General features: G+C 46.6%; 3 protein-coding genes and 1 long non-coding RNA gene across 6 annotated transcripts in view; 2 read left to right on the forward strand and 2 right to left on the reverse strand.

Moving 5' to 3' along the window:
• Positions 1–3867, reverse strand: part of LOC116656736 — an 18092-nt gene extending 14225 nt beyond the window's left edge. Inside the window, exon 1 of the long non-coding RNA XR_004311652.1 lies at positions 3783–3867. This is a non-coding gene — a long non-coding RNA (uncharacterized LOC116656736). The remainder of the gene's footprint in view (positions 1–3782) is intronic.
• Positions 1–7598, forward strand: part of JPT1 (Jupiter microtubule associated homolog 1) — a 13295-nt gene extending 5697 nt beyond the window's left edge. Inside the window, exons 2-5 of the mRNA XM_032456860.1 lie at positions 894–1036; positions 1376–1473; positions 2396–2414; positions 6542–7598. Coding sequence (XP_032312751.1) covers positions 894–1036; positions 1376–1473; positions 2396–2414; positions 6542–6690 — 409 coding nt within the window. The 3' untranslated portion in view covers positions 6691–7598. The remainder of the gene's footprint in view (positions 1–893; positions 1037–1375; positions 1474–2395; positions 2415–6541) is intronic.
• Positions 6819–27027, reverse strand: ARMC7 (armadillo repeat containing 7). Of its 3 annotated transcripts, XM_006176482.3 has the most exons (5): positions 25289–27027; positions 25057–25200; positions 9517–13542; positions 7902–8059; positions 6819–7680 (listed from the first exon to the last, which is right to left on the reverse strand). In XM_006176482.3, the coding sequence occupies exons 1-3, from the start codon at positions 25377–25379 to the stop codon at positions 13181–13183; spliced, it is 597 nt and encodes a 198-aa protein (XP_006176544.1). In that variant the 5' UTR covers positions 25380–27027; the 3' UTR covers positions 6819–7680; positions 7902–8059; positions 9517–13180. The 3 variants fall into 3 exon arrangements, with proteins under 3 accessions (XP_006176544.1, XP_014407644.1, XP_032312750.1); XM_014552158.2 differs by lacking the exons at positions 6819–7680; positions 7902–8059 and having other exon boundaries at positions 13402–13542; positions 25121–25200; XM_032456859.1 differs by lacking the exons at positions 6819–7680; positions 7902–8059; positions 9517–13542 and adding an exon at positions 16876–22155 and having other exon boundaries at positions 25046–25200.
• NT5C (5', 3'-nucleotidase, cytosolic) lies at positions 10110–11923 on the forward strand. Its single transcript, XM_014552159.2, has 5 exons — positions 10110–10372; positions 10881–10981; positions 11062–11122; positions 11301–11415; positions 11537–11923. The coding sequence occupies exons 1-5, from the start codon at positions 10175–10177 to the stop codon at positions 11689–11691; spliced, it is 630 nt and encodes a 209-aa protein (XP_014407645.2). The 5' UTR covers positions 10110–10174; the 3' UTR covers positions 11692–11923.
• Positions 27028–27124: the final 97 nt, after the last annotated feature.

Consider the following 27124-nt stretch of genomic DNA (forward strand, 5'->3'; position numbering starts at 1 on the left):
TTGGTCAGCCTGTGGCAAGAAGCTGTGGAAATGTGAGAGTGCTGTGTTTCCCTGTCAAACAAAAAAGCTATGGATGGTGTGTAAATATCATGGGTGGTATGGGGCCTGCCCTGGAGGCCTGGACAGTTTCACGTTAACTTTCTCCTTGTGGCTGGTCGCTCAGGTGATTAGTGAGAAGAGTGAGGTGCAAGTGTGCACACAGGGCTTGCTGGCAATGTCGAGACAAGGAGGGATGATCATCACCTCTCCTTGGGCTTCTAAATTGGTCAAATTAACTTTTATATGTATGGTCTTCCTTTTTTAAATTTTTTACTTTTTACTTTTTTTTTTTTTTTTTTTTTTTACAACCAGGGATATATTCCCTTTTTTGGTGGGGAGTAATTAGGTTATTTGTTTATTTATTTATATTTTTTTCAAACGGAGGTGCAGGGGATTGAACCGAGGAACTCCTGCATGCTAAGCATGTGCTCTACCACTGAGCTATACCCTTCCCCCATTCTTCTATTTTAAAGAATTTTGTTGAAAATAAAGATAGAACTGCTTTTTAAATAAATGACAAGGTGTGCTTCTAAACTTCTTTGTAAATGTGTCCAGTGGACAAGATCCATTAGGTTTTCGCAATTTCCTAAAAGGGGACGCCAGCCAGGCTGTTTCAGCTGCCTTGTGTGGTGCCCAGCCTCACTACAGGTGTAAGCAGCGTCTCATATCTTAACATCCAGTGTTGAATTTATACCGTGATAGAGGCAATTCCTTTTCCCCAGTAGCAGCTCTGTTTTGTCAGGGGGAAAGCAGAATGAGTGGGTGAGGGAAATGAAGTGAAAGGTGTCTGAAAACATTTATGCTGAGAAATGTTCTGGTGTGATCTGAAATTGATGTTTTGCCATCATTCTTAGGGTCTTGCGGCCTCCAGGTGGTGGATCCAATTTTTCGTTAGGTTTTGATGAGCCAACAGAACAACCTGTGAGGAGGAACAAAATGGCCTCCAGCATCTTTGGGACACCTGAGGAAAATCCCCCGTCGTGGGCCAAGTCGGCAGGTACCATTTTTATTTGTGGTCACTGGTCAAGGGACAGGCCCAGCAGAACCACCTGAGCTGGCTTTGTGCGGAGGAGCAAAATCTAGCTTAAGCATGAGATAAACAACTGCTGGAACTTGTCGCTGGCGGAGAGACTGGGAGTAAGAAGTGGGAAATACTGAGAGTCTGTGTGATGGCAGAGTAAGGACTGCCGTCAGATCGGGTTATTTCGTCCATGTGCTACGTAACTTACCTCCCTAACACAGTCTGCTCGTTTTGTAACATGAAACTAACACATTAAATAGTATTTTGCTTCAGTTCTTTCCATTGTGTTCCTTAAGAAGGTGCATTTTGACTCAGGTACAAAGTCCAGTGGTGGCAGGGAAGATTCTGAGTCATCTGGACCCCAGAGAAGGAACTCTTCTGAAGCAAACTCTGGAGACTTCTTAGATCTGAAGGTCAGTGGGCCAACAGCGGGGGCAAGACAGGCTTTGAGGTTAATACAGTTTTAGAAATTCAGTTCCACCCTATTGTACTAAGAGCTGCCACTGGAGTTTTACACAGAGGTCACCAGGAGAGGAACTGAGCATATTGGTGGTGGAAGACTGATAAAGAGTAGCTCACCGCTCTAGGTGAGTGGTCTGTTCACCTGTCTCTTCTACCGTTAGGTTTAGTCTCCATCCTTCAGTATTGATTTTTGAAACTGGACCATACGCATTTGCTACCAATCTCATACGTAGTAGCATTTCTGCGTTCAAGGACTGTTTTAGTTGTGGGCAGATGTTGCCCAGTCATTTTAAGCTGAGCTCCAGGGAGACGGCAGCATGGGTGTTACCATCAGTTGTCTGCAGGTGAGCCCAGCCCCTGAGCCCCCAGGTGTGTGTCTGGAAAGCCTGGTGGGAATCCTCCTGAGTAGGGACCTCAGAGAACCTGGAGGCATCAGCCAGCTGAGTGCGGGGGGGACCTGTAGGAGGGCTATGGACTTGACAGAGTCCCCTCAGCAGCTAGACTGGGAGAAAGGAAGCGGGGATGGAAGGATGGGTTTGCTGGTTTCCTGTTCTGATAAAAGATTCCCTGAAATACTGATACTAGGTCATCAGCGTAAATGTTAAGGTTTATTTGGTGTTTCAGGCATGTTACTGGCGTTGGGGCAGTTTGCCCAGCAGTATTTTTGTGTTGCATTGTCCCAGGTTGAATAAAGGTTGCTTATTGTAATGGCAGCCTGACCCTGAACTTGACCACGTGGAAACAAAATTTTGCAGTTGTGAAATAGTTCAGAGAAGCTATTGTCTCTTTGAAAACTATGATTATTTTATTTATGTGTTGCAAAATTGAAATCTGAAGTAAATTTTTAATTTTTTTTTTGTTGTTGTTTTCTAGGGAGAAGGTGACGTTCATGGTGAGTACTTCTGGAAAAGTATCACAATTTCTGGTTTTATAAATGGTTTTAGGATAGACTGAAATTTTAATTCAAATCGTGTCTTGGCAAAAGAGACTGAGGAGTGAAGCTGGCTTTGCCAGTTTCCTCTAGGTGGAGGGGAAAGAAAAATGAAGCTGGAAAGTTCGCAAGCATGTATGTCCACATTTGGTATCGGCCGGCAGTGAGAGCAATGCTAGAAATGTACTAGAAAAGGGAAAAACCCCAGAGAATTCTTTAAGAATATATGTATATCAATCAAGTTGGCATTTGTTACACTCAATGAGAGCTTTTTAGTAAAAGTCTCTGGCATTTCAAGCTCAGCCCACAGCATTTAATTTAAAAAGCATGTTTGATTATATATTGAGGTGCTCATCCAGCAAGACACTGGTAACCCTATGATCTCATAAATGATGATTTAACGGGCAGATGTAAATTTTCAGTTAGCACCCATATTATCAATTATATGTGGAAAGGAGCTAATCATTTTAAGTCTTTGAAGTACTTGTTGGCACGTCTTTAATGAGTAGCAGAGAATTACTGGTGCGTGTAATGAGAAGGTTACATGTGCTGGGCAGTAGCAATCAGGCTGAAGTTGACCCGGTGACATGCAGCCGCCACAGGGCCCTCTGGTCCAGGAGGATGAACAAAGCCGCTTCCTCGTGGCCTTTTTCTCCCATTACATTTTGTGAGGCAGTCTTCCAAGGAAACAGAAATATATAAGAACCACATTCCTCTTCTGCCCTCTCAGTGTTTTTTTGTTTTATTTTTTTAATTTAAAAAAAATTTTTTTTTGATGATTTTTAGGTTTTTATTTTGTTTGGGGGGGTAATTAGGTCTATTTAATTAAATTTTTTTTTAATGGAGGTACTGGGGATTGAACCCAGGACCTCATGCATGCTGAGCATGCGCTGTGCTTGAGCTACAACCTCCCCCTACTCAGTGTTTCTTGATGGACATGATGGGAGGGGAATCTTATGAACCCCTGTGAGCATGACCTGGGTTCTTCCTCAGTGGACAGGTTGCTTTCTCACTGGACTGAAGGGCTAGACTTGCTCCTGTCCACTTTTTAGATAGACTGTTCTGGAGGTTAAAAAAAAAAAAATCTAGGCTTTCTGATTCTGGGCTTTTTGTATTCTGAAATACTTCTACTGTCAGACCTTATTTAGCAAGAATCAGCTAATCTTTATTCACTAATTTTGGCCAATGGTTATAATTAGAAATTTGGGGAACCTAGAGAACTGTGTGAGAACTTAGGAAAAGATGTGTCATTTGTCCTAATAATAGTACCCCCAGTTCAGTGTGTTATAGATTCTTCAGGTGAAACAGCACATAGTTCTATAGTATGACAGGTCTTTTTTTGTAAATGATCAATCAGTTTTGCCACCTGATTATTCTGTGTTCCTGACTGTTACTACTTTTAGCTCATTTGTCATAAAACGACAAGGGGGACAATCATTCAGGGACATGTCTGATGAGTAAAGGTCAGCCCCAGTTCTGTTGCCAACTTGACTGCAAAGTTAAGCTACTCTGCTCAGGTTAAATAAAACAGATTTTTCTGGATATACTGCCTCCATCTTTTGGGGAGTTAACACAGGAATGGCTACAAGGAGGGCTTTTGAAATCTTTCAGAAAGAGGGAGAGAAGTTCCAGGAAGTTCAGGCCCAAGTCTTTCCCTGCCTTCAGGCAAGTTTGATGGTCTGCTGTGTCTTCTAGTGGTTCTAGTCTCCTGATCCTTAAGGTGCATCATTTTTTCTCTTCTGACATTGGTGTCTATTCAGTCACCTTATTGATGTGCCAAAGAAGAAAGACAAGTCAGGAGTATAAAAGATGTACGTTATGGTGGAAGTGTTTTTGTTTAAAACCCCATTTAAAAATTATTGGATTCAGTAGACAAAAGCCTTCTCTGTCAAGTCCTATAGAAGTTTCTAAACCCTTACTTATGTCATTATGTAGACTAACCAGATGAAGTAACTGGACCTCCACCTTCTCTGGCTGGAGTATTTCTGACTGGACAAACAAGCATCTAAACCAAGGCCTGCTGTTTAGTCTCCATGTGCCCTTTTTTCCTCCCCCTTTTCTTTTTTGGGATGTTACCTAGTTTTGAAAGACAGAACAGTTCCAATAATTATGAGGAACAAGCAGAAGATTAGTGGGAATTAGCTTATTTATCATTTTACAGAGATAAACTCCCATGGTAGAGCTGAAAGATAACTTTGTGTCCTTCAGAAGTACTCACTAGCTGCTCGGTGCGGACAGTGTGGAATCCAGTTAGATCCTGTGCAGTGGGGAGGCCGTGTTCTCGCAGCTGAAATCAAACAGCTTGAACGGATACGCTGGCTCAGGCTGAGTTCATGGTCTGTAGTCATCTTAGATTATTTTAAAATGTAGGTTTTTAGGGTTATTTAAGGGCACTTTGTCGGAGGACTTGGGTGCTTGATGTTGACACCTTTGACCCAGTTGCTAAGCTAAAGGGTAGCCCTTTCCCTCCAAGCTTTAGTTCATAACCCTGAGCGCCGTTGTCTTGGAAAGCTGCATGCTGGAGTTTTACATGTTGGATAGTATAGGACATTATATGCCTTATAAGTGCTATCAAATGTTCCCAAAATTCATCAAATGAAATCTTCAAAGCAGCAGTAGTCTATGTCTGAGATGTTGTATTTCTGATCTAAGGCCCCCCCCTTGGACTTCTTGGTTTTAGGTGGCTAAATCAAAACTCTGTACAGGTGGTTTTAGGAACATGTACTTTTAATGTTTTTGCCTTTGAGGAACTTAAAGTACATTTTTTCGAAGTTGGTACTTTTCATTGGTGTCTAGTATGAGACCACAGGAAGGTCTTAGTACATACCATAACCGGTATTTCTGTTCCACTACTTCCGGTCTTGGAACTTCTAAACTAGAGGAGGGAATAAATGTCTTTAACCCTGAAAGTAGTTTTTCTCCCAAGTCTCATAAATTAGTGTTTAATTTTCTACACTAGAAGTGCCTCTTTGTGTGTGATTATTCTAAGGCAGGTGTTAGATTACACAACTGAAGTTACTTTGATGCTTTAACATGGAAATGAGACCTGGTGTTTCTTTAACAAATTAAAAATAAGTCTTAACATGCCTCAAATTATCAAACTCTGTAGGAATTACCTTTCACAGAAAATCCAGTGCCTTTTCTTTTGCAGTCACTCTTGACTTTGAATCAGTAGAAACTACCCAGTTAAGAATACATGCTTGCTGGGAATTTCACAAGTCAGTGAATCAGCCAAGCGATAGCTAGGATATTGGATAATAATACACCAATTCTCAAGACTTTAATGTGGAAAGTGCCAGGTTAATATAATGGCACTGACCTGATTACAGAGATGTTACTACCACTCAGTAGGGGGACAGTAGATTCTTTAGTAATAAGTGAGTAGTAGTTTTCACGCATCAGTTTGGCAGAGGTCAAAGTAAGGTGGTTACCAGGTGGTAGATGTGGAAAGATGTAAGGGGAGCATATTTTGACATGGGTGGTGGGGTAGACCTTGGTACAACCACCCAGAAAGGTGGTGTGTAATGTCTGTTCAAATTGAAGATGACAGCCCTGTGTCCCTGTGGGCACACGTTCCAGAGTGTACGCATTACAGCTTGGGAAGGGTTGGATTGATTCTGTTTTTTGCTATCAGTAGAGGGTTAATCATAAATACTCTTCTCTAATATATACTATAAAGCAGTTAATTAAGCAAGCTGAATTATGACCATGTGTATAAATAGGAATTTTTTTTTAAAGTTGGTATCATTTATAGTAAAATACAAAAGCAGTGTTCTGTGTTATTTGCTGGAAAATATATACAAAACATACATCAAACAAATGGACTAGAGGAATGCACACAACTCGTATATATGTCTTCATGTATTGATGAACTGTAGAAAAGAAGCTACACAGCAAAGGCCTGGGGACAAATATGGGGAAACAGTAACAATGGTTAATCCTGGATAGGGGCCACATGGTTGGTGACTGTTGGTTTCTTCTTTGTAGCTCTAGGTATGGTTTGACCCATCTTCAAATAGACTCTTTGCATCTTCCCCGGGAATAGTTATTAGCCTTAGTAGCCTTCATTTCATTCTCTGTTTTCCTAGAAAACGTGGACACAGACTTGCAGGCCAGCCTGGGGCAGAGCGAGGAGAAGCCCGTGCCCGCCGCCCCTGTGCCCAGCCCGGTGGCGCCGGCCCCGGTGCCGTCCCGGAGAAACCCTCCTGGTGGCAAGTCTAGCCTCGTCCTGGGTTAGCTCCGCCTGCCCTGAACTCTGTCGTTCTGTTTGTTTTCTCCATGCTTGTGAACTGCACAACTTGAGCCTGACTGTACATCTTTTTGGATTTGTTTCATTAAAAAAGAAGCACTTTATGTACTGCTGTCTTTTTTTTTTTTTTTAATTTTATTTTTGTTTTGGAAGAACAGGTTCACAGTCTGTCCTGATTCCTCTGGGTCTGTAGGCCATGGCATGAGTGTTTTCTAGTAGTAGATTGGAGGGAAAATCTTTGTGACACTTAGTACCGTGTTTTTAAGAACAAATCATTTGGTTCTAAATGTGTTAAGAGGGTCTTTTGTACTGAGGTTTTTAAAACCCTTTTCTTGTCAGCTTTACTTGGGTTTACCAAGCCTGCACTGGACAGGCCAGTAGACAGTCCACAGGCGCTGTCCCTTCAGGCCCCCAAACAAAGTTGTTTTCATGCCGAACTTACTTGGCGTTGCCCTGACTTGTCAGTGCCCTTTGCTAAAAGCATCTTCTGTGCCATACGGAGTGATAGAGGCCTGCGCCTCATGCCTTGCTGCCTGCAAAGCAAAAAAAAAAAAAAACAAAATAAAAAAACCTTACCTTTCTGAACCTTAAGAAACCTTTAAGCCAGATACTAACCTGACTGGCTGAGCAAAGCCCGCTGCTCCCACGCAGAGGAAGGCTTCTATGTACACTCAAATTGATGGATTCCAGGTGGTGAAGCAAGGGCGGGGACCACACAGAAGTGGGTCTTCGTGGTGCACGGACCCCACGGGGGCAGTGCTCTTCTTAGATAACTTGAAGCTGTGTGCATGATGCTGGTGCTAGACCATGAAATGAAAGTCTCATCCTTAAAATGTGTGTTGTACTTTCACAATCCTGGATTGTTGCTTAAAGTAAACAATGTACAAATTTTGAAACACTGTGTCCTGTGTCATCTTTTTTTGAGATTGTTTCACTGTTCTACCTGTTCAGTTGCATTCTCCTTTGGTGCTGTCAATCCTGCCGCCCAGGGATTTGATGAGCCATTAAAATTAAAAGAGTAATAGTAAGGCCCAGAGGGAAGTGGGCTTGTCTTTAAAGAAAACAGGTTGAAAGGCAGAGCATGAGTTCAAAAGGCCAAAATAATTAACTGATACCTGGTAGTAAAATACAGGACTAACATGTATAACTGGTATCCAAAATAATTATTAGCTAATACACTAGACTCATCTACTACCTACCATCTGTGCTCGGTGATAACATTCAAAATTTTGAGTCCCCTCATGCTTGCAAGGTACTTCTCAATGGTGGGCGGTCAAAGAAAGGCTCCGAAGAAAGGAAGGGTCCATGCGGAATGTCTTAAGTCCTCTCAGGAAGATGGGAGGAAGCTCACAGGGTTCTAGGCAGAAAGTTCCAGATCAACATGCTATATAAAATGTCCAAACTGGGGCACTGTGAGACCTAGCTTTTTAGGTTTAGCTGTGCTACTGAGCAGCTGTGTTCTTGAGCTTGTCATTTGGGGGCTCAATTTCCTAACTTAAAGATCTTTCGGTGTGGGGCTGGGGGGAGGATAGCTTAGGGGCAGAAAGCATGTTTAGCATGCGCAAGGTCATGGGTTCAACCCCTTTAAATAAATAAACCTAATTCCCTCCGCCACCCCCAAAAAACTAAAAAAAATTTTAAAAGACCTTTGAATGAGGTCACCTTTAAAAACTCCCATGATTGAGATGATTCAAGCCTAGTGGGTAACCACCCGCTCATTTGACCTATTGAGCATCTCTGGGGAGAGTAAGTAATTACAGTTTGTCGGGGTGTTAAGTTTTCCTTCCTAATCATATAAAGCAGTTGCGAAATGGAGAATGAACAGCTATGCTTACAGGATTCTTCTAGTTTCACTAAAACAGATTGGCCCTACAAACAGCTTGACCTGCTATGACTCTTTGGAGGTAGGAAACCTGCACCCGTTCTCTCAGTAATGGTGGAGCTCCTCCTAGGAAAGAGGTCCTTAATTTGTTTTTTGAGAGGTCCCTAATTTGTGTCACAACTTGTAACTTGGCTTTAGTTTTTTTATTCTATGAAGGTAAGTGCCTAGTCAGAAGGTGTTCTGAGGGATAGTTCTGCCAGCCATTTTGGTACTATTAATGATTTTAGAAAATTCTATGTAAACATGTTTGCTAAGGGTGTTGAATTTCCACTTAGAAAGCTTAGGGTTTAGGAGGGGGAGGGTATAGCTCAAATGGTAGAGCAGAGATGGAGCCAACCCCACAAGTTTAAGAAGTCTTGACACCTTATTAGAAGCCACTTCTTAGCATGCATGATGTCTTGGGTTCAATCCCCAGTACCTCCTCTAAGAATAAATAAGTACTAAATAAACCTAATTACCACCGCCCCCCAAAAAAGCTTAGGGTTTAGAAAGTTAAGTTCAATGATCTTAAAATGATGACGGCAGAAGAATCTAGCATTTCGTTGACAGTCTGGACTTTACACAGTTGTGTGACTTCACTGGCTTGGTAAAGGAGGTGAGAAAAAAACCAGCCCAGGACTCAGTACTTAATTGCTACTGCTGATTCTACTGCTTAAGCGTTTTAATATTCGATCATCAGGCTCCCCTTCCTAATGTGTCTGTTACACTGGTTTGGAAGTACTAGGGTGCTCAACTGGGGAACTATAGACAGATGGGTCACAGACTCAAATCTGAATCTAATTTGTAGGTAAATATATTTGCATTTGTCAGGAAATTGTGTTAAATCTACAAAACGAAAGCCAACAGAACAGCAATGTTCAGCATTTTCTAGGATACAGCTGCCAATTCTAGAGAAGTGTCAGTTCCATAAAAAGGAGGACAGTCCGGTTTACCTGGTGGAAAATCGTCTCTTCCAAGTGAGATTGGATGATTAAACTAGATGCTCCCATGTTTCAAGCAGACTCTGGTTTATGAACTCATCTCTGAGGAGCTCGGCTCACACGAACCAATGGTCTTCAACAGATTCATTTACTTCAAACAGCTACTGGGAGCCCCCATATTCAAGTCTTGGGTTGGTGCTGCCTTGACGCCGTGGGAACTCTGCTTTTGGGGTCCCCACAAGCATGGGGGCCAGGTATGGATTCTAAGAAAGATGGAGCCAACCCCACCGGTTTTATAAGTCTTGACTCCTTGTTAGAAGCCGCTTCTCAGTATTTAGCACAGTCCCGGGTCAGGCCCCTGTAAGGTCTGCCCCCAAGCAATCTGTGGGGTGAGCGGGGACGTCTGCTACAGAGTTGGGGGGCAGCCGATGTGCACGCGGGCGCGTCCTCAGACCAGAAAAGTGACCCAGGCCGGCGCCACGCGGAGTCCTGGGGAACCTGGGAAGCTCTCGCCCTTCCGCAGGGCGGGGCACACGGGGCCCATGCAAATTAGCCCTGGTCGGCCCCGCCCACCCAGGGGTCTCCGGAAGCAGCGGTAGGCGATCAGCTCCGCTTCGGCTCCCGCTCCCGGCGCTTCCACGCTTCCGGCCGGGTCCCCTGCCTCGCGGCGATGGCAATGGCGATGGCGGCGCGGCACACGCGGCCCGTGCGGGTGCTGGTGGATATGGACGGCGTGCTGGCCGACTTCGAGACCGGCCTCCTGCGGGGCTTCCGCCGAAGATTCCCCGGGGAGCCACACGTGCCCCTGGAAGAGCGCCGCGGCTTCCTCGCCAGCGAGCAGTACCGAGCCCTGCGCCCAGACCTGGCGGTAGGGAGTGAACAGGGGTGGAGAGCGACCCTGGGAGCGGGGAGCCCCAGCCCCACAGGACATCTGGGAGCGGGAAGCCCCAGCCCCACAGGACACCTGGGAGCGGGGAGCCCCAGCCCCACAGGACATCTGGGAGCGGGAAGCCCCAGCCCCACAGGACACCTGGGAGCGGGGAGCCCCAGCCCCACAGGACACCTGGGAGCGGGGAGCCCCAACCTCATAGGGCACCTGGGATTGGGGAGCCCTCCCTTTGGTCAGATCAGGACTGTCTCTGCTCTGTGTCCGGAGGCACCTCTCTGTTTAAATTAACAAAGCTTTCACTTCGGAATCCACAGTTCACCTCAGGACAAGACAGTCTGGGGGAGTACTTACCCCTACACAAACTCCTCTACCTGAGGCTCTGATTTGGGGGCCGAAGACCCTCAGGAACCTTACTTTTGAGAGTCCTCGCTGGGGCTGGAGAGATCTGCCGGGAGCAGAGCCAGGACAGGAACACTGTATCTTTCAGGACAAAGTGGCCAGTGTGTATGAAGCCCCAGGCTTTTTCCTAGACTTGGAGCCCATCCCTGGAGCCTTGGAAGCCATGCGGGAGATGAATGACATGCAGGAGTGAGGAAGGGTGGGGAGGGAGGGGTGGTGGGGAGCAAGGGCTGTCACCACCCTGTCCAACTTTTGCACCTTCCCTGCAGCACCCAAGTCTTCATCTGCACCAGTCCTCTGATGAAATATGACCACTGTGTGGGCGAGAAGGTGCGGTTGCCTCGGCACTTCCTAAAGCCTGATTTGTAAAACAAACCAGCAGAAACACGGGGGTGGGGGGAGCAATCTCTCTCAAGGGCTGTAGACCCTCCCTCACACCTACTTGCTGACTGGCCCTGAATTCAGGGGCCCATCACGCTCATCTGACAGACCTGTGCCCACTACACAGTACCGCTGGGTGGAGAAGCACCTGGGGCCCCAGTTTGTGGAGCGCATTATCTTGACGAGAGACAAGACGGTGGTCTTAGGGGACCTGCTCATTGATGACAATGACACCATTCAAGGTGGGAGCCATTTTCCTTAGCAACCTCCAGGCATCTGGCCGGCTGGGATTAGGGAGAGGGAGCACAAATAACCAGATTACAGACTGTATGTTTCCTGCCTTCCTCCCATGTCCTGTCCCAGGCCAAGAGGAGACCCCACGCTGGGAGCACATCTTGTTCACCTGCTGCCACAACCAGCACCTGGTCTTGCCCCCAACAAGGAGACGGCTGTTCTCCTGGAGTGACAACTGGAAGGAGATTATAGACAGCAAGAGGAGAACCATGCAGCGCGACTGAACCGGCCTGAGGCTGCCACAGGAGTAAGCTGAGGACCCTGGCAGCAGACAGTAGCTTAAGGAAGGGAAGGCAGGCCAGCAGGAACCGTGGCAGAACCGAGTGACAGGCAGCATCATGGCAGTGACCCCCGCCAGCACCGTGCCAGCCACCTGGAACCTCCCAAGAGAGCTGGCATGGAAGCATGGTGGGGAAATCAGGAACCTTTTTAATAAAATGCTTTGGCTCACTGCTCTCTTCAGGCTGTTTATTTGGGGAAGTAAAGGGATAGGAGCCCCATGGGGGCAACTGGAATACAGGCTGATAAGGAGGCCTTTCCCTCTTCCTTTCACATCTCCTTAGTCTATTAGTCCCATAATCTGTGCACCTCCATATCCACCTGGATACCATTCCTCTCAAATATGCCTTTCCTTGGCCATGTAAAAGGTCAACTTTAAGGGAATGCCAAAGGGAGGCCAGGACGTTCCACTGCTCTGAATCCCAACTTTCCACGGGGGCCCACACCCCTTCCCCTGTGCTGACCAGCATGCCCTGGACTCTGAGCCATAGGCTTCATGTCAGTATCTGGTCCTCTGACTGCCTTGAACATCCCTTACTTGCTTCCTGAAGCTCCTCTGAGCCTGAGCGCACTTCCAGGGACAGGGATCCCTTACTAATCCTGATGGCAGAGAAGACGTGCCAGGGCTTCCAGGCAGGGGCCACGGGGTGGTGAAGGAAGACACGGCTCCAAGGGTTTGGGCCTGTGTTCTGATGTGTCGTCACTCTCATGGCCTCAGTCTTAAGGCCTGATGGCCATGTTAACAGTCACTGAGCTACAACATTCAAGAGCAGAGACCACATCTTCCTCTTTGAAGCCCTAACATGGTGTCTAGATGAGAGGCCAGTGTGGATAAACAGTTACTCCTGGGCCACAGAATTCTCCAGGCCAGCATCCACCATGCCCAAAGCCCAGCCTCCACAGCCCTGGAGTAGGCACACATTCCCCAAGCCCCGAAATACTTTTAACCACAAAGTTTTTCATTTCTAGTTCTTAAAATTGCTCCACACACTTCAGTTAAGGGTGTGGTTAATGTGTATGTCCTCAAGCTCAGGCAATTCTCCTAAGCCCCAGGCCCAGCTGTTCCTCAGGAGAAACAGTTTTTACAAAGCCTTTGGTTCTAGGGACCCAGTTGCTTCTTACACAAGGTTGAAAGCCTGGTGGCGGGGCGGCCCGGGAAGCAGGACCTGCACCTCCAGCTGGTGGAGAGTGGCCACCTGTGAAAATGGCACCACCTTCGATTTCCTTCTCCACGTGTTGCCCACTCATCTTCTGATGCCTTTCATCATAGTGTAAATGTCTGTTGTGCTGAGAAAACTCACCCTTAAAATGGCTAAAAAAGCACCATCTGGGGAGAAGGTGCTCAGTGAGAACTGTTCCTGCCTCCTGAGTCCCCACCAGGATTTCAGTCTGGTCTCCAACAGGCAGGGTGCTGTGGCCTGGGCTCTCCCTGGGTCAGGGCTCCTGTGGGGCCTCAGTCCTTGGCAGTGGGATACCCAGAGCAGAGTGAGCCCCCCAGCTGCGGGCTTCAGCCACCTGGCTTGGGGAACAGAAGTCTTCCAGGAAGATCTGGGCCAGGTTTCGGAGCCTTGCGTTGGCTGAGAGGGAGAAGCGCAGCATGCACTGGACCACGGGCACGGCCGTCAGCTCGGGGTGGGAGCCGGAGCCCGGCGAGCTCAGGTACATGATCGTGGTGACAGCGGACAGCACAGTCTCCTCGTTGGGGCTGGACAGGCAGTTGATGATGAGGGGGATGCCCCCTGTCTGCAGGATGTGCTCCTTGTTGGCCCTGTCTGAGCACAGGTTGCAGAGGCCTCCTGGGGAAGAGCAAGAGGGGTCTAGATGCCTCGGCCCTGGGCCTCCTCCCATCCCTCTTCTACCCATTCAGTCCCAGGGAAGGGCCCAGGCCTGAGAGAAGGTGGCCCAGGGACAAGGGATCCAAAGTCCACTGGGTTCTCCAGCCCTCCCTTTCAAGGTTCCAGAAAGGCCTGCCTCCCTGCCACTGCCTAGCCTTCTGGAAGTGGGCACTGATCCCTGTCCCTCTTGGCTCAGCCAGTTAAATGGCTGATATACTCTCCTTTTTTTTAAAGCAAAAAAGAGGGGAGGGTATAGCTCAGTGGCAAAACGCATGCTTAGCATACACGAAGTCATCAGTACCTCCATTTAAAATAAAGGAATAAATAAGCCTACTTACTCCCCCCAAAATAAATAAACTGCCACTTTAAAAAATAAACTTAAAAAATAGAAAGCAAAAAAAAAAAAACCTTAAAAACATAAAACTCACAATATATCACCATTTTAGAACAATTAAGAAAATAATACGGTTTCACTGGTATATACACGTCAAAACTTATCAAATTATATCCTTTAAATATGTACAGTTCATTATATGTCAGTTGTATCCTGTAAAGTTGTTAAAAATATTCGAAGCCAAAATATAAGCCATATTAATCCCACCACCCAGACATTTAACATTTGATTTTCATCCCACAATTTTTAAATATGTGACTACATACAAATATTTAACAAAAATTTGATACTCTCCTTAATGTTTTGTGAGCCAGCTTTTCTCATTTCCTTAACATGAACATCTCTCCATGCCAATAAATCTACAATCATGGCATCATTTAACAGTTATGCAGTCCACTATTTTATGGATACAGCATAATTTATTAAGAGGTTAGAGTGTTTCAGCATCAGTCCCACATCACTGTTACTAGGATTCTAGGGGATGAAAGGCCATAGGGAGAGACCTCCTGACTATGGATCTAAGAACCCACTGCCCAAGCAGTGTGGCCAGATCACCCCATTCTCTCACGTGAGGCCTGGAGCAGGCAATGTGGGAAGCTGATTTCCTGTGGGTCCCGACTGAGCTTCCCGCCTTAGGTTCCTACTCCAAGCAGAGAAAGGGCTTCACATCTCATTTGCATAACATGGCCGACCAGTCCTGAGTGTCCAATCAGGAGTGAGTCACAGCCCACCCACTTCCCCTGCATCTCTAGCAACAGGCTAAGAGGCTCTCCCCCAGCCTCAAACCCAACTAGGACATCTCCTCTAGCGCAAGGGAACAGGTACAGGGAGGTGGGAGGCAAGGCTGGCAAAGACACTCCTCCTCCTTTTCCAGGCACAGCCACCCTCTCGCTAGCAGTATCTGAGTCAGTTTTGAGTCCTGTTATAGGGAAACATTTATAAAGGTTTTATCCAGTCAGCCTCCAGGGACTTCCCACTGTATTTGGAATAAAATCCAAACTCCCTCTAGGATCTTCACATGGTCCTACTCTCTTGCTGGTAACCAGTACCTGATGGCTCCCCGGCCAGTGAAGTTTCCCTGGAGTACCCCACTAGCTACTCCCTGCCACATCCAGAGCACTTCCCTCATGACCCTGTTTCATTTTCCTCATATGCTTAAAACTTTGAGAAATCATCTTCACAGATTTTTCTTGCTCACTGCCCGTGGAGCCCCACTAGAAAGTACGTGTCCTGAGGTCAAAACCTAGGTTGTCTTATTCCCACCGTGTCCTCGGCACCTGGCACAGGGCACTCCACGATATTTTTTGGAAGGATTTTAAAGCAAGGGGCAGGGGGAAAGGGTTGCACTGCAAGGGTTGAGGGGCTGGATGGGATGGCTCCCTGAGACCTCATCCACCTTGAACTTCTGCGGCTGTGGGATCTCACAGACACAGTACCTCTGAGGGGCAGAAGGGGCTGAGTGGCATTCGTTCCCAGAGTCAGGAAGATGAGCAGCAGGAGAGGGCCCAAGACATTGATGGAGAGGTCCCTCCCTCTGGGACACTCAGAGGCCTTCCTGCCCATCTCTGCCTCAGCACCCGTTCACCCTAGTGGAGCCCTTAGCATAACCCGCGGTCCTCCTGTGACCGCCTTCTTCACCTGCAGTCTGTCCCCGGGCACTGTATGGCCCAGCCCTGCTCTCTGCTTCACCTCTGTATCCCAGGTGCCTACTACTGGGGAGTCTTCTCACTGGACACGTGCTGGGAACAGGACTGAACCCCATGAAGCAAGAGTTATCACCCCCACTTACGGGAAAGAAGCTGAGGCTGTTGAGTAACTTGCCTAAAGTCCCAGAAGATGAGGAGCCCTTTGCCACTCCCATGGGAAAAGGTGTCCCTTTAGTAGCCACCAGAACAGCTAATCCTACCACGGGCAGATGCCAGGTTCATCCAGGAGCAGGGACACGTAGAAACGCTCTGGCAGGCCTCTGGCTTCTCAGACACATTTACGCCCTCTCTGCTGAGCTGGTGAACCAGCCTCGTACTGGCACTGCAGATGCAACGCAGGGTTCGGGGGTGGGACTTATCTCTGCTGTCAAGCTTTGTGATACGATGAAGCCTGAGTCACTCTCTGGCTGCTGAGTCATCATCACACCCAGGTGTGCCTGCGTGGGGCACTGCTGCCCAGGTCAGGGACAATCAGATGGCATCTGCTGGAGGATGGGGGTAGAGGCGGCCTCGGGACAGCCAGCCCCACCTGCTCCCCATGCGCAAGCCTAGGAAGCCTCCAAGGATGGATCAGGTGCCTGCCAGAGCTCACCAGCTGCCCGGGCCCCAACAGCAGCAGGGAATTCTTGAAACCCCTCTGCCTGGCAGGCAGCGACCCTCAGAGATGAAAAGAGGAGTGACAGGCTGTAAAGAGAAGGGCTTCAGGGTAAACAGGCTGAGCAGGAGCAACCACCATGGAGCTGAGGACCCATGAGAAGCTGAAGCCATGGCTGCTTTGTGCTTTCCCCTGAGTTCACCTCTGTGAACCTGCCCTGAAGAACAAGATGGGTTGTAGAAAGAGCAACACACAACCTGGAAGCTTCCTAAACAAGGCCCAACGAGAGCAAACTGGTTAAATAAACTATGGTACATCTGTGTGATGAAAAAAGTATACAGTTCCAAAAATCCCATTTTCAAAGAATACTTAATGTGGGAAAATGCTTGCAATAGAAGGTTAAAGAGAAAAAAAAGACATTAAATTGTATAATAAAATTGCAATAAAAAAAAATAGGTCCAAGGCAGGAGGGTATAGCTCAAGTAGTAGAGCGCATGCCTAGCATGCATAAGGTCCTGGGTTCGATCCCCAATACCTCCTCTAGAAATAAATAAACCTAATTACCTCCTGCCCCTAGGGGGAAAAAAAAAAGGAAAAAACTTATATGAAAACAAATATATGTATATATATGCATGACTGGGACATTGTATTGATGTCCCAGAAATTGATACATTGTAACTGACTATACTTCAGTTTTTTAAAGAAAAGGTCCAGTAAGATGTCACTTATTCTGAGAGCCCTCCATGAGCACCCTAATCAGCCCCTCTCCCAACGATGCCCTCCCCTTAGCACCTTTATTTTTCTTCATACCTCAGGGTTCTTTGTCAACACATTGGCTGTTGTCCCACTAAACTACAAACTCCTTAAGAATGGGTCTTTTGCCTTGCCATATCCTGTGGCCTCAGCCCCAGATGCTTAATAAATGTTACATGAATAGTTACATTAAAAAGAGACAGGCTGGGAACACACCAAAATGGTAATAATAGTTGGTCATCTCTGTGTAGTAGGATTATGGGTAATTTTTAATTTTCTTTATTCTTTATTTTCCTCCATGAACATGTTATTTTTGTTATGTTAGTTTTCCTCCATGAACATGTTCATTTTTATAACCAGGAAAAAGATGATGTTCTTTTTTTAAAGCTGACATTCACTCAGAAAGGAGAACAACTCACCAAATGACACCATTAAAAGAAGTAAAAACGAAAAAAAAAGAAAAAGGAAGTAAAAAGGCAAAAGAAGAAAATATTCACAGAATACGTTATCTGACAGAGGACTCATATCCAGAATAAATAACTCCTGCATATCAATAAAAGATGAACGATAAAAGACTTGGATAAACTCTGCACAAAAAGGCCATTATGTGAAAATGTGCTTAGCATTCCTTATCAGAGAAATGAAAATTACCACCACAATAAGAGGCCACTACACACCCATCATAATGGCTAAAACCAAAAAGACTGACAATACTAAGTGTGGGTGGGGAGGTGGAACCATTGGAAGGCTCATGCTGGTGGTGAGGAGTGTGACGCATAATTACTATGGAAAACTATTTGGCAGCTTCTAAGAAAGTTAAACCTAAATCTACCCTATGAGTCAGCAACTCTACTCCTACCAGAATCTGAGAAAAATGAGTACATACATATATAAGGAATCTCCCCGAGAGACTACACATGTGTACAAGAACTTGTATAAAAACTCATAACAGCTTTATTCATAAGGCTCCAACAAGAAACAGAAATCTCCATCAACAGGTGAACAGAGGAGCAAATTCTGGCATAGTCATACAAAGACATGAACTAATGATACTGTTACAACTTGGATCTTAAAAACATCACGTTGAGTGAAAGAAACCAGACAAAAGAGTATATTCTGTACTTTATATGAAGTTCAAGAACAGGCAAAACGAATCCATGGGGAAAGAGGTTAGAGCAGGGGCTACCTCTGGGTGGAAGACGCTAACTGCCAGGTGGTATGAGAGACCTTTTTGGGGAGATGGAAACATTCTGTATCTTGATTTAAGTGCTGGTTACATAGATGTACACATACCTTAATGAATTTAAAGAATCATCAAAATGACGCTTAAGATATGTGCATTTCACTGTGGGTTGTTGATTATGCTGCAATTTAAAAACTGACTACCAAGCAAAAAGGAGAACAAGTTCTGACTGGCTGATGAACATGTTTTGGACAAAAACAGACAAGACAGAGAGAAAGAGGAAAAAAAGGCAAAGTCAGGGCCCTTCTAGACGCAGGGAGCTGCAGAAGCCCCCAGGGAGACGCAAAAGAGAAAACCCCAAGTGCGGCCTGGGAAGAGAAAGCAGGTGGTGGCTCAGAGAGGTCAGGTCACAAAGCAAGTAGGATGTTGGGGCTGGAAGGGACGAGAGGGCCTAAGGATTGTCCTGGGGATTAAATGAACTCACGCTGACAAGTGCTTAGCCAGCACCTGGCGCCTCTGAGGGTGGAGAGAGTGGCTTGAGACATGACTACATCTGAGGACCCGCCTGCCCCAGGGTCCTGGGCTGGCCACAGTCCATCCTGGGGCAAAATCTTCATTTGGGACTATTTGTTCTGAAGTTTTACTTCAGCATCTTGAAAATGGTTCTCTCTGAAATTTTGAGTTTGAGGGACAGAACAGTCTATAGAGACAGTTACTGTTATGTGTAAGAAGCTGAGGGACAAATACCCACGTATGTATTGCTTACATTTGCTAGTTTCCTATTGGAGGGGCAGGGTGGAAGGGACAGGACTTCTCTGAAAATACACTATAATATGGTTCTGACTTAGATGGATGTGTTTTGTATAATTAAAAAACAATTTAAATCAAAAGAAAAAAATATCATGGCTTTTCCCACTTCTGACCTGTACTCAAGTCTAGAAATTTATCCTACAGGTAGATGCCCAGAGAGAAGTGACGCACAAATAAGGGTATTCACTGCGGCACTGGTTGTGAGAGCAAAATGGAAACAATGTAAGTAGCCAGCCAAAGGGGTCCCTTCCCACCAGGGATGTTGTGCAGCATTTACAAAGAACGAGGGGGCTCTTTATGGGCTGATACTGCAAGTGTGCCAAGATATGATGCTAAGTTAAAAAAAAAAAAAAGGCAGAATATAGATATAGAATATAACATGTCTAGAACATGCAAAAAGGTATACATAGTATACATATAAATATATACATATTTGTTTATAAATCCTAAAAATATCTCTGGGAGGATACACAAGAAACTAGCAATGGTTGCCTCCAGAAAAAGCTAAGGAGGGAGTTACTGTTCACTATACACCCTTTTGAATTCTGTACCACTTGAATCAATTACGTATTCACATAAATTACTAAAACACACACGTACACCCTGCTGGTGCCTAGAACTAAAGCACAAGGGGAACTGGTCTCTGCAAGTCAGGCAGGGATGGTGGGGGCTGCCTGGAGCCAGCCTTCTGAGCTAGTGTGGAAGGGAGCAGTGGGTGAGAGCATCCAACTTACCTCTTTCCTGCAAGGGGAATCCTGCAGCACTTGGATGGCTGAAGAATTTCTTTTTAAGCAGACAGATGTGTGACCCCAGGACCTTAGGTGATCAGTGAGAGAAGGTGGTACAGGAGAACCCCAGAATAAGGAGGACCAAGCCACGGCTCCGTGGTGGGCAGATCTAGCTAGAATCCCAGGAATGCCCCTGAAGACCTAGGTGAGCACAGCAAGCAACTCTATTTCTCCATGCCTAGATTTCCTCATCAGTAAAATGGGCAGAGAGAATTAAATTATGTAAGACCCTGCCTCGCACACAGTAGATGTGGACCAAGCATACATCTGTTTATACCCCCGGAGGCTGGCACAGGGCACACCTGCAACTCACACACAGAGGAAGGGCCGGCACACCCAGGCAGAGTTTAACAGTGAGAAAGCAGCTGCCCTTGAAACCAGCACTGAGGTCAAGGACTGATACACTGTCAGCGATCCAGAAGCCTCTGCATATTCTTCCTTGATTCAATTCTCTCCCCCCTCAAAGGTGAACACTTTCCTGACTTGTAATAATTTAATAAAATAATTTTAAATTAATAAGCAGGACCTTTTAAATTTTTACTAAAAGATAATTTTACTACACACATATCCCTAAATACTGTAATTCAGTTCTGCCTGTTTTTGGCCTTTAGAGAAATGGACATTTACTGTACATATTATTATGTGTCTAGCATCATTCACTTAACATTATGTTTGAAGATGATTGTACAGAGCTGCTGTAGATTGCTCATTCAACTTGCTAAGTAGTATGAATGTCCAGAATGTTGATATTCATTCCACTGTTGCCTCTTTCCAGTTTGGGACTGTTACAGATAATGCTGCTAGTGACATTTTTGCACAGATGTCTGCATGTACCCTGACCATATGGGTCACCGGGCACACCTATCTTCAATTTTATTAAATACTGTTTTCTAAAGTGAGGCCGCTCAGGAGTCATCTCCAGCCTTTTTCTGTGCGCCACTACCATCTGGTGGCAGCCACAAGTATTGCAGAAAATAGAACAGAGGAAAGTGATTTAATCTGAATTCTAGGAGGCCACCTACTTGAACCTATTGTTTTAGTAGCAAAACTGCCAAGGATTTGGTGATACCCTAGTATTCGACCAGTTTTCATGGAAGCAGAGAATTATCTCCTGGTCCCTTTACACCTCCGTACAGCATCTAGAATGGCGCAAGTGTGCCCACCTGCAAATCAACCAATGGTGCTTCGGGCCAACAATCCCAAATTCATGCCAAAGGCTGCCAGAGTTTTTATTTGGAGCAGGAGCTCTGAATTCTTTCACTCATTCCAGTAGTTACTGAGATCCTGGCTTTATAGCTGGTTCCTGATAATTCACCCATTCCCTATCGCCCATCCCAAACAAGGGCAGCTCTGGCCTGCCCCATGCCCATCTCCCAGTGGTACTTCCTCCTAATACTGCCCGGACACCCACTGTGAGGCTAAGGTTCAACTTTCGTATCTTCTCCTATCATTCAATGATTCTTCTCCAGAAGGAAAGAATCTCTGGAGCAGAAAGGTAATAAGCCATCATCCCCTCCCACCTCACTTCTCCCAGAGAGGTAACTGTTTATCCTCCAAAGGGTCTGATGGGGAGGGTATAGCTCAAGTGGGGAGCGTCCGGGGTTCAATCCCCAGCACCTCCTCTAAAAATAAATAAATAGACATAATTACCTCCCCCCACAAAAAAAGTAAATAAAAATTTTTTTAAAAGGGTCTGGATACCAGTCCTTGGATGGAGGCCTATGGGAACCTTGCAGCTGCAGATGCTTTATTTCATTTAATTCTCTCAACAATTCTGTGAGGCAGGTACAGCTAGTGCCCGTAGTTAAGTCAGGAAATAAGGACTGGAATCCAGGCCTGCCTGACCCCAAAGCCCAGCTCTTACCAAACTCACTATGTCCCCTGCCAGCAAACCAACACTGGTTTTGGTTCTGTCAAACCATGCCCATGGGCAATCGAACCGAGCAGTTATTCCAGAACCAGCCCTACTTAGGGCTGCAGCACCAAGTCATGGCCAGTCCTCTACACCTTCCCCTGCCCCTTCCATCCTCTTCCCCAGACCAAAAGGCCTGAGCATTTAGGACATAACAGAGATAAGCAAGGCACTCTGACCTCATGGAGATCACAATCTGACAGGCCACCAGAGATAAAAGACTCGGTGCTCCAAAGTGCAGACAGAATAAGCCCTGACGGTGTTTCTCACTGAGGACCACAGACATGAACAGAAACAGTAACAAAACACGTCTAAGCACTGCTGGGACTTTCCTTTTAAGTTATGCACAATAAATACAGGAGAAGTTTAATCTGCAGAGGATCCCACTGAGGGAGTCAATGCTAAGAAAGTTGTTGCTCTTGGGATTGGGGACCTTGCTCTGAGGGAAAGGAGGAGAAAAAAGAGGAGGAAAAGGCAGGAAATGTTAAACTGGTGATAACGATACTAACAATTCTAGACAAACTACCTTCACAGAGACAGAGACATGCACACACGCTTTTGCTCCCCACGACAGTCCTGCCAGGCAGGCAAGGAAGCGTGGCTTGGAGGGACAGGACTCATCCACAAGAATTGGCTATGAAGGGAAGTGGGGACCACAGACTTGGGGGCTTGGTCACCCAGGGGGTCACCCAGTCTGGAAAGCTGCCCAGGAGAGCAGGAACCCAGGCCCAGCCCTAGTCTCCCTCAAAACTCCCAGCTCAGTGGCCTGGATCTCAGAATGCTTCTGCCTTGGGAATGTTGCTTCCTGATCCTAGAAAACCTTGTCTTGGGTGACTGCTCTTTTTAGCAGTTTAGCTCCAGAGTCAGAAGTTTGAGTTGGAGGAGTTCTATTGCTCCCAGGTGGAGGTCTAGCCCCAGGTTTCTGCAGCGGCCACTATCACCATTCAGATGGCAGAAGCTGTGGAGCAGAGTTCCAAAAAGAGAGGAGATGGAGGACTGACACTGGAGAAAATCTTCAAGTGACCAATTTTTCACAATATTTATTCAGCACAATAATCTTCCAGAGGGGCAGACCTGGGCACCTGGGGCTCCTGCCCCCAGCCCAGCCTTGGAGGGTCTCACTTGGGCCCTCTCCACAGGTAAGAGTCCAGGGAGCCATCGGAAGCCAATCCCCCTGCCCCCATACCCAGAGCCTGGGCCCTAAACCTGCTCCCACAGCTGCTTAGGCCTCTTCCCTACATCCTGACGCCCAGGGCTGAACTCTGAGGGTGAACACTGTTGGTGCATACACTCCTGCATACACTCCTAAGTCCAATGAGTGGCCACAGGGCAGGTGTTTGTGAAGCTATGAACAGAGCTGTGATGTCTACACATGTGAGGCCTGTTGTGGTAAGAGGAGTCCCAGATACCACAAATTAGAGGCAGACCTGGAAGGTCTTTCCAAAATTTAAATCACACTTATCTATGATGTATTCAGGAAAAAAGACAAATTTGTTACTTGATTCTATCAAGGCTTTCAATCTAATTTCTAGGTTATAGCAGGAAATAAAGGGGATATAGGAACAAACTAAATGACACCATAAAGAGGCAACTAGACAATTCGGAAGATGGGACATTCTGCAGAATAGGTCCAGATCCTTCAACAATTAGTGTTATGAAAAAAGAGTCTGTTAATAATTTAAAAAGATATGATATAATTTATGTTGTGACTTCCTTCCAAAGAGCACAACACGGAAAGGCAGAGGGCTGGTTAAAGAGTAGCTTCACAGTGGAGAAACCTGACACTACTTCATCCAGGTGACCAAGGTTAATATCAAGAGTGATAAGTTGTGGGGAGGGTATAGCTCAGTGGCAGAGCTGCATGCTTAGCACACACAAGGTCCTGGGTTCAATCTCCAGTACCTCCATTAAATAAAGAAATAAACCTAATTACCCACCCCCTGGCCAAAGCCATAATTAAGGAAAAAAACAGTGATAAGTCATGTTGACAGCAGAGACTCTTGATATGATGTAAATGAAAATGGCACTTTACCTCTGTGGTCATCCCCCTAAAATCCATATCCCAGTCTAATTATGAGAGAAACATCAGACAAGCCCCGAGGGAAAATCTACAAAATACCTGACCAGTACTCCTCAAAACTGCCAAGGTCATCCCCCTCCCCCCTAAAAAAGGGGAAAATTTAAGAAACTGGCACGGCCCAGAGGAGCCTACGGAGACATGACAACTAAACGTAAGGTGGGATCCTGGAGCAGTAAAAGGATGTTAAAACTAAGGAAATAAGAATAAAGTATGGACTGGAGTTAATAATAATAATGGGTTGATATTGGTTTAATTATTTATTGGGGGGTTATCAGATTGATTGATTATTTTAATGGTGGTACTGGGGATTGAACCCAGGACCCCGTGAATGCTAGGTGGTCTACCACTGAGCTGTACCTTCTCCCCTCATATTGGTTTATCAATTGTAACACATGTCCCTATATTAATGTAAGATGTTCATAACAGGGAAACTGGACGTGGCATATATGGAAACTCTCTATACTATCTTTGTAATTTTTCTAAAACTGTTCTAAAATACAAAGTTTGTTCAAAAGAAAGAAAGATAGATCTAAGGAACATAACAACCAGATTAAGTGCATGGATCCTGGGTTGGATCCTGGTGTACACAAAACAACAACAAAAAAGTCCTTTTGAGAACCATTAGAGAAATTTGCATAACTGGATACTTAGTGATTATTATTTAAGGTTTCATTCCCTGTGTAGATAAGATTATTTTCACTATGTAGAGAAATGCTATTTTTAAAAGATGCATGCTGAAGAAAAGATTTGCCCTCAGAATAGATTCCAAACTCCTTCTCAACGCCAAGATCTGAGCTCCTGTTAAACTCTGGTGCCATCTCTCCAGCATCTATAACAATACCTTACTCACACAGTACATGCCCAATAAAAATCTGTCCAGTGAAAAATTCAATAGGTCTTGGACCACCACAACAAAATGAGCCATAATCCATTCCAAGTCACTTCTACTTCTCTGGATGTTAAAACATTAAGATAAAGATGTTTAAAAAGAGCACTCAAAACATCTTCCTCTCCAAGCGGCTTCAATCCATTCCCTCATTTATGATCTCATCTCTAAGCGGGAGGAAAGGCAGACGTGCAGAGGGAGCCCTGGGAGGGAGTTCCAGACCCGAATCAAGCGAGCTGTGAACCGTGGAGGGGGCTCAGACAATCGCTACTGAGGGGCTGCCTAAGAGATTCCTTTTCCAACTCATTTCTTACTCATTTATCTCATTACAGCCCATGAGGCATCTAGGAGACCGGCCCGATCCTTACCAATAGCAAACTCCACCAGGGTTTCATTCTCCTCCGACAGGGAATCGAGGAATAAATCCAGGACCTGCAGCTGCCGCAGATACTGGTAGTTACTGGGGTCATAGGCAAAGTTGGCGAGGTTGGCCAGTACTTGCTCCTTGGCGTCTGCAGTGGAAAAGCGGCACTGGAGCCAGGTCCGGGGCGGTGGTCGCAGACGCCGCCCCGCCCACTGCCCCAACCCTGCCGCTCTCACCTTGGCTCTCCGTCTCCTGGAATTCCGTGACCAGCGCCTGCAGATATCCCAGCCGGCCGACATGCGGGTCTACCTTCGGCTTCTGGGCCATGGTCGGGCGGCGGAGGGCCCCCGAGGGGGCGGGCAGGAGCGTGTGGGAGGCGAGGCTGGAAAACCGGGCGCGAACCTCACCTAGCCCTCCACAGGTCCAGGGAGGGGCGAACCGGGGCAGGAAACAAGTTCCTTTCCGGGCTTCAGGTTCTGCAGTAAACTGCAGCTGAAACTGGGATGTGGGAAATGGGGTGGGGACTCAGGACCTCGTAAGAGTAGGGGTGAAAAACCCAAACTGGGGAGCGGGAGACCAGGACGCTGCTGCTACGTGCTGTAACGGGAAGGAGCGGCACCAGCCTGGTTTGATTTTCGCCTGGGTCCGGACTTCCGGGGTAAGCCGCGCTTAGCCCCGCCCCAGAGGGCGGAAGGGGCGGGGCCGTCGTTGAGCTCTGCGTGCCCGCGCTGCGCGCTTTTAGGCTCTTGGCTCAGGCAGGCGATCGTCTGCACCTGGACGTGGTGATGGATTGCTGCGGGTGCGTCGAAGAGCGCCTCTAGGGCCCTTAGAGGCTCAAAACTGCCGGGGGACGCCCATGTAGGGGACTGTAGAGACTAAAGCACCTCCAGACACCCCTGCATTGAAGGGGCGCAACCCAGGCTCCTCGACCGAGGGACGCTCCCTGGAACGCGTGTGTCGGCTCCCTCTGTTCCGCACGTGGGTCCTTTGACGCTACCTTCTCGTCGGCTTTTCCCAAAAGCCGGACGAATCTGGTACCCTCTGCTCCGCTACCCCGAGCAGTCTGCCACCTCTGGCCAGAAATCTCGGGAACTGGGTAATGTCCTAAGGTGTTTTGTCAGCCAGGTGGACAAGGAGCACAACGGGCAGCACTGTCGGGTCCTAGAAGGAGCCCAGGTGTACCGCTTTGGCGGCTTTCTGGGTTGTGGAGCTCCACCCTATGCTGGTCAGGATCTGCTCTATACTCTCTCTAGAGGAATCTCAGGATCAGCTAAGTGTGGGTGCTGGCATCAGAACACCCCATCCTCCCTCATTTGTCCCCTCCTAAGGCTTCAGGGACCCTCATCCTTGAGGAGGAATTCCTAGAACCTAGTTTTGTGCTGAGGGCAGTGACCAGGTCTTATTCCTCCGATTCGTCCCTGGCACACAGTAGATGCTCAATATTTGTTGAACGAATTCTGCCCAAGGATTATTGCCACTCTTGCCTGGAGGGCAGAGAAGGTCAAAGTCCCCCTATGCTGAATGTTTACTGAAATATTTTTTCCTTGAAAGAAACCAGTTTTGGGCAAGTGGGCCTAAAACGGGATGTACAGTGGAAACCCTTGTGGCTACTAGCACCAAAAGCATTCATCTATCCACTAGCCCGAACTCTCTCCTTTTCCACTCAGTTAAGATGGAGAGGGAGACAAGACCTGGTAAAATGGGTTCAAGAATTCCCCCTTAGGTACACAAGCTATATAGATGGTGACCAAACACATGACAGGGCTGGGAGCAGTGAGGCAGCAGGGGTCTTCAGATTCAGACTTTTCAAACTGGAAGAGACTTTAGCTTATCTAGACCAACCTTCCCCTTTTTCAAGACCCAGAGATGGTAAACAATTTGCCCAAAGTCACACAGCAAATTGTGGCAGAGTCAAGCATGAATTTAGGTCTCTTCCCCAGAGCAGGTGAAGCTCTTTGCTTCACCTCTGTTCTACCTTCTTTGGCCATAAGGGGGCACTCACAGGTCCTGGAGAAGACAGTACATCCCCAAGGATGCTTACTCATGCCAGTTGGCCATGTGTTAGAGGAAAG

Source organism: Camelus ferus, chromosome 16 (assembly GCF_009834535.1).
Source record: "Camelus ferus isolate YT-003-E chromosome 16, BCGSAC_Cfer_1.0, whole genome shotgun sequence".
Lineage (NCBI taxonomy): Eukaryota > Metazoa > Chordata > Mammalia > Artiodactyla > Camelidae > Camelus > Camelus ferus.

What these genes read in the sequence shown, in the direction of transcription:
- NT5C (XM_014552159.2), top strand. Translation starts at nt 10,175, where the DNA reads ATGGCAATGGCGATGGCGGCGCGGCACACGCGGCCCGTGCGGGTGCTG. An exon ending in GAGATGAATGACATGCAGGA is followed by an intron (nt 10,982 to 11,061) that starts GTGAGGAAGGGT and finishes CCTTCCCTGCAG; the next exon opens with CACCCAAGTCTTCATCTGCA. An exon ending in TGACAATGACACCATTCAAG is followed by an intron (nt 11,416 to 11,536) that starts GTGGGAGCCATT and finishes GTCCTGTCCCAG; the next exon opens with GCCAAGAGGAGACCCCACGC.
- ARMC7 (XM_006176482.3), bottom strand. Translation starts at nt 25,379, where the DNA reads ATGGCCCAGAAGCCGAAGGTAGACCCGCATGTCGGCCGGCTGGGATAT. An exon ending in CCAGGAGACGGAGAGCCAAG is followed by an intron (nt 25,201 to 25,288) that starts GTGAGAGCGGCA and finishes TTTCCACTGCAG; the next exon opens with ACGCCAAGGAGCAAGTACTG. An exon ending in CCTGGTGGAGTTTGCTATTG is followed by an intron (nt 13,543 to 25,056) that starts GTAAGGATCGGG and finishes GCTCTTCCCCAG; the next exon opens with GAGGCCTCTGCAACCTGTGC.